This window comes from Poecilia reticulata, chromosome 21 (assembly GCF_904066995.2).
Source record: "Poecilia reticulata chromosome 21, P_reticulata-male-v2, whole genome shotgun sequence".
Classification (NCBI taxonomy): Eukaryota; Metazoa; Chordata; class Actinopteri; order Cyprinodontiformes; family Poeciliidae; genus Poecilia; species Poecilia reticulata.
In genome coordinates, this window is record NC_088850.1 from 19,368,380 (window position 1) to 19,379,872 (window position 11,493).

An 11,493-nucleotide genomic window follows, 5' to 3' on the forward strand; every position below is an offset into this window, starting at 1 on the left:
TCTTTGTCTGCCTCAGTGTGTGCTTTCTGGTTGTTCATCTTTGATAGTGTGAGAGACTCAATGCCTTTCTTTATTTGTTTCTTTCTTTGTTTCTTGCTTGCTTCTTGTCTTTTTTGTGCATATATGTCAACGCACATATATGCAAAACTATGTTTCTTTTTTTCTGATAATGTCAGATTTTTAAACTTTTCACAGCTAATTTGATGAGAACTGCTGATGTTTTGATGATTTTTCTTTTCTTCCTGAAAGGGGTAGTTCAGGATGTTTTAAAGTGGGGTTCTGTCAAAAGGTTGAGCCTTTAGTGTCTTTTCTGCTGTGGATGCATTTCTTGTCGCCTTCATTTAGAATAGATCCAGGTTTAGTTGCTCCTGGAAGCCGAAGCTAGCAGCTAACCAAAGAGAGGGCAAGACCAAAGTGGACTATTACTTTCTTAAAATAACTTTAATGTACAAAAACGTCATAGTGGTTTATGTTATTGACTCATAATCATAATCACATGCACACAATCACTTTATTTTGGCCTATAACCTACAAGAACTGTGTTTCTTAATGCATCAAAATATCTTTGCAGGTGGTTTCCCCCAATGACCTCATCGGTTGTTATGTTCAGTTTTATTTTCATTATATCTTTCTTTTTTTTTCATAAATTTAGAGAGATAGTATCATGATTGCAGGGACAATTTTTTCTCTCTTTGCGTTTCTAAAAACATGCTTTCACTTTCATTGACTATCTCAAGTCTGTCTCTGATTGGTTAGCTGAGACCTTGGGACGTTTCCTCTCCCTGGCAGCAGCCACCTGTGAAGAGATGGAAGGTTTTAGGAACAAACCTTAAAACCCATCATCAAGAGATCTTGTTTGTTGGTTCTGGAGGTGTCTATCTACTCCCTGAGCTGACCAGATGTCTGTGAAATACATTTGCATGAAATGCTTTGGTTAGCATCGTGCCCTATGCTGCGCTAGTCTACTATTCTGCAAGTCTGTGCAAGATTCCCTTTTTTTCTCTAATATTGAGAAAAAAGTTTCTAAGTTGACACTTAGGAACTTTCTTAGGAACTCTATTTAAATTATTTAATGTTATTTTGGTGTCAAAATCTAAAAGTCTTCAGACTCATTTTGATATTACTGGGTAATTAAACTTAATCCTATGTTGACTGTTGTTGTGAATTCATCTCAAATTGTTCAGTCTTAGCCCAGACGATCTGCTGTTCCAGTCGGGTTATGCTCATCCCACACAAATGTAGGATCTTATTCAAAACTCTGTGCTGCCATCTAGTGGTTGACGTTGAGCCTAATTTTGGCTAACTTATTCCTAAATTTACTCTTTTATGGTATATTGTGATAAAAAATGTTTTTACTTAATTTAGCATCTGCGTGACTAAAGAGACCCAAGAGATAATATAGTTAAACGTATCTTAATGCTCGCTAGACAAACATGGCAACAGTTTGAAGGTAAACGGTATCACACAGCCGTAAAGTGCTAAGAGTATTTCATTGTATTTTTTGTTAGAGTTGTTCACTTTGGTCTTGGCCCATGTCAGACTGGCCATTAGCTTCGTTCTGAGCTCATCCAAAATGAAGATGCCAAAACTGTCATCCACTGTAGATAAGACATCAACTCCTCACATCCTTCAAACAGAACCTCACTTCAAAAAGTCTCGAATTGTCCCTTTTATTAGAATAATGCTTCCTCTTTTCCCTATGAAGTTCTTCCTGTTTCAGGTTTTTGATATTGGGTTTCAAATTGCTACGCCTTTATTTGAGTTTCAAATTGACTGCTTTCATGGAGAAAAAAGAGAAGCCACCTCCAAAGTAGACTCCCCCCAAACCTCCTGCCACTGTTACTGAAAAAGTTCTTCCAAACTGTTTATGTGCTTATCTTTCACATTCACCTGTTCTTAAATAGCTTATCTCTAATTTGGAATTTGGGATCGAATCAATGAATGTCGAATTTTTTGTGCATGGCAAAGAAGTTGCAGCTTAGGGTTTGTAAAACTGTCAGTGTTGAGAGTGCTGTTCTCTTTTGTAGATGGGCATGTATATGCTCATTGTTTGTATATCCCCATCCCTTCCTTACAGCCAAAAGCTCTAATGCCGCCCGACCGCTTCGTGCCGCCTTTACATGGACATGGCAACTGATGTACACGTTCACCCCCATCTATGTCATTTCCTTCCTAGTATGTTCATAGGTCCCACCCCGTCTCACGCTCCCTCTTCCCAAGCCCTTTACGTAGAGACTCTTAAGATATGTACAGTTCATTTTGTTCATGACTGATGAACAAGTAAATGTTGAGCAAAAAGACGCAGGACAAAAAAAAAAAAAAGCTAGAGTCGTCTGATCAGGCTGTAGATATTTACCGAGATTTAACCATAAAAGTAGGAATCATAAATGTACAGTTTTTCTTTTTTATAAGACGGAATAAATTTTAAAAATAGAAAGGAAAAAAAAAAGAGCAGAATGGCGAAGATTATTTTCATGTCATGTGTGTGGATGTATGTGTTGTTGCCTCCCTATACCATCCTGTCTAAACAGAGAATAATATACTACGTAACCAGAAGCTGTTAAAGAGAATCTAATCTGTCCGAAGGCATTCTTACACAACTTTTTTTTGTAAATTTTGTTTTCTTCCTGCCAAAATCATGCGGGCAATTTGTTGATGTAAGTTGAAAAAAGCCGATGGTATGCTTTCTTCCTTTTTTTGTAGGCTTTTATGATTTTCCAAGCTGACTTTTGGTTTTCTTTACCTGTTTTCCTTCTTACCTATTACTAATCCTTTATCTGACTAGCTCTATCTGTGGCTTTACTTTGTGAATGTTTTATTCTTTCTTTTATTACAATGTTTGCTCTAATTCCAAAGTCTTTTTGCAATGCCTTAATTACTATTTTGTTACTTTATTGTTTCTTTTGTTTTCACTTCCATTCTGATTTTCTTTATTGTTCCAAAAGGTTTGCATCTCTTTATAGTGCCGTTTGTGAGCCTTTGCAATGTACAAACAAGCCACTTTGGCAGAACGAAATGCAGTTTCAATTGACATCTGAATGTTTCAGACTCTTTGTAGTAGCGTCCTGTTGGTACATTTGTGTATTAGGAATAGACAGTTATGGGGAAGGGATTGATTTCTCTGGTTTATATGCCAAAATGGGGAGCACAAGCTGTTACAAGCAAGATTCGAGTCCCACCAAGTCAGAAAACATTCAGGTGTCGCTGAACTGCCCGGTGCCATTGTGGTAACTGTAGGGTCAAAAGGCAAGAGGCTAGGACAACTAGGGGAGCCCACTGAAGCTAAGGCAGCTAGATTATCCTTACACACTTTGGAGTCGTTCTACTCCAAAACCTTTTAATTTTTTTTTTGTTAGTTCAAGTAGTCTTTAGGGCTAAAAAGCACAAACATGGGTAAACGACAAGCCAAAAAGGCTCAACATTGCACCAGTACTGTGCAAATAGAGCCCAACATCACTTAAAGAACACATAGACAGCTTACAAACACTCTCTGAAGCTGTGCACTGTACAATCTCTATACACTGTTCGTCGCAGTATGTTATTTAAAGCAGTTCAAGATTATTCAATTACCACACAAACCCTTCCCAGGAGTCCACAAGCACTGTACCAACACTAACTGATACCCAGCCTGGTAATTTCTTACACAAGTTTAGTCAATTCTAATCTCAAATGCAGTACAAACCCTGTGTGTACAAACCCCGTATGACACTGGAAAATACAACACAAACGACGTGCAAATGTCATTCAAACACTGTACAAATGCAACACAAGCACCTTGCAAAGATCATACCGTATACATACCCTATTCAACACTGTCCAAACATGGTGCAATCTGTAGAAATGTAAAAATACAACACAAAAACACCAGACAAGGTTAACTTGCTCTAATCTTCTAGTCGCTCAGAGACGAAGGTACATCCCTTCTAAATGTTTGTGATTCACATTGTGCATGCATTACAAACTTTTCTATTTCCATTTTTTCATGAATCAGTAAACAAGAATCTCCCTCTTTTCTGTGTAGGAATGAAGTCTTGAGGTTAGACTTAAAGACATTTTATGTGAAAATCCTAGACTTAACAGAGCAGTTCTTTTTTTGCTAAAGTTTTTTTTTTACTTTGGTTTAGGCCCAATAACATAACTCTATTACAAACAGGTGGTAGTATGGCTTCTTTTTATACTCAACAGTCCACCTTTTGAAGTCAACACTCAGGCGGCAATAAAACAGCCCATTTAAGTCGTTGCTGACAGAATCATGTAAAGGTAGCAATTATAGCTCACCGCATAAGAAAACGGGTCAGCATGAATCTCAGTTCTGCTGCGGTCTGAATGTAAAGGAGATGTAGGAGTTAAAATGAGGTATCAGTTTGATGTGGCTCACCCTTGTGCATCCCTCAAAGCCTTTTGATGCAATGTAAACTTCATTTATGGCTGTTTTTCTTTTTCTTTTGTTCCTTTTTAGTTCTAGTCTTGTTTGGTTCTGAGTTTTATTGGTTTTGCACTGGTACAGTGTTTCTATTCTTTCATCATTTCCTTTTTGGTTTTCTTTTTTTCCATATCGGGCTTTGCTTCTTGCATTTTTCAGTTTTCTCTTTTTTGTTTGGTTGTTTTTTGTTTTTGGTTTTTTTGGTGTGTGTGTTTGACTTGCTTCTTGCTTTGGTGGCGGGAAACTTTCTACCCCCCTGACTTCTCTCTCTCTGTTTCCGCTTTGCAGGAGGGGAGCTAGTCATCCCCGTGCTAGTTGAGGACCCCATAGACATCCCTTCTGTTTCCACCCGTTCACCCTTCATTCCCCTCCCCCCGACCCTCCGCCCCGTCCTCACCATTATTGACACCACCAAAGAATCCTTGGCCATGGCCACTGAGGCGGGGGTACCTTGCTTGTCGGACCGAGGCAGCGATGATTGTGATGGTGGTGATGATGGTGGTGATGATGATGATGATGATGATGGCATGGTGATTTCGGGGTTTGGCTCTGGCGAAGCTTTCGACTCTAGCCTGCCCCCGACTGACGATGAAGATTTTTACACCACCTTCTCCCTGGTAACAGATAAGATCTTGACCACATCGGCTTATGAAGGCGGCTACAAAGCTCTCGTGCCCAAGTGGGAACCCAAGGACTTGAGGCCTAGCAAGGCCTCAGAGGCAGGCAGGACTACACCCGCCTCGCCTCTGCCGGACATCCGGGCCACACCGGCGGCGGCGGTCCCCTCAGACATGCCACCCAAGCTGCCTGCAGGGAAAATGGACAATCGCGAGGTCAAACCTCTGCAGCCAGACATGCCAGTCCTGCTGCCCCGGCCGACATCCTTTGATGTGGACGGCACCAAGCCAAGGGGCCCCTTCATCACCTCACCCATGCTGCGCACAGTACCTGCCGCCTTGCCCACGGTGCCCGGTGTGGTGAGGCGCGTGCCGCCCGGAGCCTCGGAGGTGATCCGTGAATCCAGCAGTACCACGGGCATGGTGGTGGGCATTGTGTCAGCCGCTGCCCTCTGCATCCTCATCCTCCTCTACGCTATGTACAAGTACAGAAACAGGGACGAGGGTTCCTACCAGGTGGACGAAACGCGCAACTACATCAGCAACTCTGCGCAAACCAATGGCGCTGTGGTGAAGGATAAAACGCCCAGTGGCAGCGCTAAAGGCAGCGCCAGTAGCAAGAGACCGAAAGACAAGGATAAGGAATATTATGTATAGAAATCGAATCATTTCACAACACCTGAATAAACTCTTTGGAACAAAGCTAAAAAAACATTTTGACAGTACCATATTGGCAACTGTGATTTAAAAAGAACACATTTTCTTGAGAACTCTAGACTCGTGGAGTCGCTTACAGACGAACTTCAGCTCACGGGAGCTCACTTACTATTGTAAGCGATACAAAGAGACGATGCAGTACGACTCCATCGGGATGATTTGAAAAGTTCCCGCTGGAGACATTCGACGGTGTGAATTATCACTAGAACACCCCGACACGACCCCAAGTGACTGTGAAGAGGTGTGTAATCCTTGGAGTTCTACTGACCCCCCCCATCCATTGTAACCCTGTAAAATACGATCACTGTCATTTTGGCCATTCTGAGCATGCATGTGAGGTGTATGTGATGTGGTGCTGGCATCTGTGTAAGTGAGGGACCTCAAGAAATCATGATTGTTGGGGAAAGTTGGAAGTCAAAACACTTTTTCTTTTTTCTTTTTTTTTTTTTTTTTGCTATTCAAACGTTAAATGTAGCCGTCATGGACGCAACATGAGGTAACGTATACATGTGCTTAAAAGTGTCTTTTTTTATCGGTTGTTTTCATTTATCCCTTTACTTGTGTATCTATTTATTAAGATGAATGATTTTCTGTCTGTTGTCAAAGAAACTAATGGCCAGTTGAGGCTGACTAGACAGTGTTCAGTCGCCGTTGATTGTGTGTCTCCAAATTTTTTGCTCCCTTGGCAACCAAATTTTAGATGGTCCTCAAGCTTGCAGGAGCAAGTTAAGCTTTCAGAGAAGGTAAATATATAGTCATTTATTGAAATTAGATTTTTAGTATAAAAAATCTGACATATTTCTCCTTTATTTTACGTTTTTAACTGACCTGCTGTGTTAAAACAAAACATACTTTATGTCTGCAAACAGTGTAACTGTCACGGTCAAAGTTTGGTAAAAGTAAAACGTAGGGTTAAAAACGTACTGCAGTGTGACCAAGTACATTTTTTTTCTTCAGTTTTCACTGAAAACTGTGTCAAAACAAAAATGTTTACATAGTTTATTACAGCTAGCCAGTGTGCTTGGTGACTCATTACTGTACAGAAAAAGGCATTTTTCTGTAGGTTTTTTCTTTTTTTTTGGTCCTCCTGATGTCCAGACAGTTGTACATTTGACTAGATTTAATTAATTAATTAATTTTTTTGCTGTAGCAACATGTCTTTTTTTTTTTTTTTTTTTTGTTTGTCCTGGAGTAAATAATGGATGTCCACAGGAAGTAGTCTGGAGAGACAGGAAGTCTAGTCTCTCCGGAAGGCGTTTCTTTTCAGTCGCATGAAAATTCACCCATCCGACGCTGTCTACACCAACCCTCAGATCTCAGCGAGGGTCTTCTTCTGAAATTATGTTTTCATCATGTTATTTATTTTTTTATTGGAAATCTAAAACAAAACAAAAAAATACCAGTATAAGATAATAAAGACTGATTATGGTGGATTTGGAGATCTGTGCTGGCACCTTACTGACTTTCTTTGTTTTTGCTTTTTGATTTCATTTTCACTGTGACGTTACTGTCTTGTCTGCTCAACTTGTCAATTTGCTTTTTTCTCTCTTTTTTTCAGTTGTATAGTTAATTTCACGTCTCATTTATATGACATTATGTTCCAGGAATTCAATGTTTTTTATGTCTTTATTTATTGAAGAAATTAGCTGTCATTCATTTACATGCAAATCAGTGTGTATTTTTCTTTTTCATTGTTTTTTTTTTGTGTGTGTGTGTGGGGGTGCGTGTGGGTGTGTGTGTGTGTGTTGGTACTTGGCTTTTTAAACCAGTTTAATTATTGTCTTCTGCTCCCTTGACTTCAAACAATTCCCAGAAATAAAAAAGAAAATGTTCCCAAATGTTTTGGATGTTCAGCTGTGGGTGTCTGTCACTCATTCGTTCACCTCACATTATGAAAGCAGGAGGCGGCGCCGCAACAAGATGGATGCCAAAGACTCATCCCGTTTGCCGTTGCTTCGCCGGTTTCCTTTCATACCCTAAAAGTGCTGCCATTTCTATTCAAATGAAGCGCAGAGCAGCTCAGAACCGTCGTTTACCTACAGACGATTATGCAAATCCACACGCACATTCTCAAGCAACAAGAGAATTTTGAGGGTCCAAAGTCTTCGCAACGTGGTAGGAATGGCTTTCAGCTTGAGCTGAGTCTTTGTGAGAGATCACACAGCCAAATGAGAATCCCCACAACCACGCCGCTCCGTTATGAGCTCCTCGACCGCAGGAGCACCTGCTTTCCTTTTTTTTTTTTTTTTTCTAACTCTGTCCATATTTCCTGCAAATGGGCCTTCGCAGAGCTGGTCATTAACTTGCAATAGCCCATTGATGTAGGATATCAGTGCAGCATGTGTGAGTATATCCAGCTCACACAATGACTACATATTAACTCATTCATCCTGCCACAGGCGAACAGGGAGCCTGAGGGGCCGGCGGAGATCCATTCAACTGAGGGGACTTTTTTCCCCATTCTGAGCCATTTACAATGAGAAATTGTATTTGCTCCTCCAAAAAAAAAAGAGATTTATATTGTTTGAGTCAGTACGATGGAGGTTAATGTATATTAATTTGAACAAGCAGCGGCGCTCGGTCCAAGACGTATCGCTACAATAATGGCAACTGCGGAAGCAGCTAAATCTATACAGGAGTTTGTCATTTGTGTTAGAAGTGGATCTCTCCCCCTCCCCTCCCCCTTTTGGCTTTTTTTAAGCGTTTTCTAAGATGCTCCAGTGTCTTTCGCTCCCACTACTTTCAAGGTGTAGGGCGTTTTCCAGCAGAACGGTTCCAGTTCTTAATTTGTTTTACAAAAACGGTTAAAAACCAGCTTGGTTTTCCACAGCCGGAGAATCAGTGTGGTGCTCCAATCATTACCTCGCCGAAAACGAGTGTTTGGAGAGAATCGCAGTGCAGCGAAGCACTTTCTACGACACAAATCCAATTATTTCTCTCTGTACTTCAGCAAATACCGTCTTAATAGAAGAAGGTACATTTATGAATGCAATTTTCTGTTACCTGTAGTGTTTGTGAATGCTTTTTACAATCCCAATTTGCTGCTTTTTGATCAGTATTAACCAGCTAGATTGCAAATGGGAGTCGAACACAAAATATCAGGCAGGATTTAGAAGACTGATGGAGCTTACAAGTGGAATTAGAAATAATGTTCATAGATTCAGCTCTAAATTTGTCACACTAATCAGTTTAATTAGGACCACAAATATCCAGCAACTTTTACTCTAAAATCCATCTGATGCAGCCAAATCTGCATGTAACTGGTTACATTAAGCTTGACGAAACTCATATTTCTATCTATTTTTCTTTGTTTTGTCCAACTTGACTCCCACCATCACATGACTAGGGTCATGTGGTGACCAGACCTGAGCTCGTTTTCCATGACAGATAGCCTTCTGAGTATATGTTATATATGTTTATATTTCTAGTGTGACTCAATTTAACAATGTATATTGTGGATATATTCATTGTTGGTGGCACATAATTTTACTAAGTGGATTTAAAGTAAATGGGGCTGAATAAGAATGCATGCAAGATTTTCCAGATTTTATTATGTAAAGACACCAATAACAATGAATCAGTGGCGGGCACACTTATGCTAATGCGCTAATAGCAGAGCTAATTTCTCATTTTACCCTTTAGCATCTAGGCTAACTTATAAAAGATTTAGGGATTTAGCATTTTTGCTAACTTACGAAATGTTTAGCACTTTATCATTTCTTCTAACTTCTAAAAATGTCTAGCGTTTTAGCATTTTTGCTCGCTTTCAAAATGTCTAGCACACTTAGCTTCAGCTAAATTAATTTTTAATCAATTTAAAGTCCTCCAAAGCTTGTATTGTTTATGTTTTTGTTTTTTTTCCCCTCATTCAAATGATTGTTCATTAGCAGGCTTCAGCAGATGTCTGACATGCTGAGGACAAATTTGGTTGGACTGTTTGAATCAGCCGTGTTGAAGCTAAAACTTATCTAAAGATGGCTGGAGCTGCTCTGTTACAATTAAATGCAGTTTTTTTTGTTGTTGTTGTTGCTTTGTAACAAATTGTGAAAAAATTATTTTGCAAGCCACTGTAATTAGACAATTATTTGGATGCTCAAACTGAGAAATCACAGTGTTGGTGATTAAAGCATTAATAACAGCTCAAGGAAATTAACAGAAGACATGCCAGCTTAGTGAAGCATTTCCTGGAATAAAAGCGAACGTCTTCATCATGATCCTTAAATCTGAAGGCTTGTTACTGGCCATTTTGTCCACCACTTGCATCAACGGGACGGCGGAACATATCCATCGAATATTAATTTGTTCACACGGCTGTTGGCAGACACAGTTTATTGATTGGATTTCGTGTAGTGACGACTTTGTCCTTTCAGTCGAATTAATAGAAGTGGATTACATCAGTCGCGCTGATGTCAGCCGGATAATTCATATCTTAATTGACAGAAAAACAATCTACATTTGCTAATGGCTTTTCCAAATGGCTTTCTGCGTGCGTTCGGCAGCATTAGTCGGGCCCTTCTCCCTGCGGGCCTGTAGGCTCCGCGGAGCAGAAACCGGCTCCCCCTCATGCATTAAACAGCTGACAGCTGACCTGTCATGAAATTTTTACTCCAGCTAATGAACTGGTTAATCCCATTTAAACACTTTATGGGATGTTTTCCTTCATGTAAAACAGCATTGTAAGGCTGATCCGTCGCCGATTGCGGCTTCTGTCGCTCGAAAAGCGCCTTCCGCATCTGCATTGTGATGGATCCGCTGAATAGATTGCGGGATTCAGTTGTGTTGTTTTTTGGAGGGTTTTCTTTCTCTCTCTCTCTCTCGATAAAGATTTAGGAGGGCGGCTGAATCCTCCACAGACCGAAAGCAAAGCAGCTGTGAAGGCGACGGTGATCACTCCTGACAGGTAAAATATGAGCCCGCTGACCTTAACACCGGCGTTATGAAGGACACGCACATACAAACAGTCATGCGTGAAGCTCAGGTAGAAGTGTGACTGGCTGCCGAGGTGTGTGTACGTGTGTGGCATTGTTGAAACAAAGTTTGCAGTAGGGAAAAAAAAAAAAATCGAATAAATAAAAAGGTAAGTGTGGGTTAAGCATTCGTATTCAGACATCTCAGCAGGCGCGCTTGGCAGAACAGTCAGGTATACATAAATGCGTGTGGTGTTCCAGAAAAGAACAAACCTCTAGATTTAAGGTTGTTACACATTTTTGGGTATGATTATGCTCCTATGTGTTGGAGGCTGTTTGGTTGTAAATGTGAAGATAAAAGCAATATAACAAATCGCCATTGGTGGCGCTGTTGCTGTGCACAATGAGATGTGAGCTGAACATGTAACAAGAGGAAGATGAAGTTCCCCGTTCCTGAATAAACGTTGCCATGTGCTATCTCCAGTTATCTGCTTGAATATTATTTTATTTGACCTAGTGTATCATACACAACAGAATTTTGGCGACGAGGATGGGATATTCAAGTTGGAAGGCACAGAGTTTGCAGACGGAGCGGCTCCATAGAGGCAACACGGGACGGTAAAAGCCGAGCGTTTTGGTGAGTGAAAGGACCGCCAAACCCGAGCTACAAGATGGCGTTTGGGAAGCCAGAAGATTTTCACTTCGAGGAAAGTGAAGAAAGTTTCGACAACTACCGCGAGCGTCTCGAGCAGTATTTTGCTGCAAACGACTTGGACACTAAAGAAGAGAAAACTAAGTCGGTGTTTCTCACGGTGGTGGGGAAAAGATC

General features: G+C 40.5%; 1 protein-coding gene across 18 annotated transcripts in view; it reads left to right on the forward strand.

Moving 5' to 3' along the window:
• The window catches only part of nrxn3b (neurexin 3b), a 394,647-nt gene extending 387,451 nt beyond the window's left edge, over positions 1-7,196 (forward strand). For 11 of the 18 annotated variants that reach the window (XM_081602057.1, XM_081602059.1, XM_081602058.1 and 8 more), the window contains one exon: positions 4,712-7,196. In XM_081602057.1, the coding sequence (XP_081458183.1) occupies positions 4,712-5,697 (986 nt within the window). In that variant the 3' untranslated portion in view covers positions 5,698-7,196. Of the gene's footprint in view, positions 1-2,077; positions 2,450-4,711 lie in introns of those variants that run through there. The other 7 variants (XM_081602064.1, XM_081602065.1, XM_081602066.1 and 4 more) reach the window with 2 other exon arrangements.
• Positions 7,197-11,493: the final 4,297 nt, after the last annotated feature.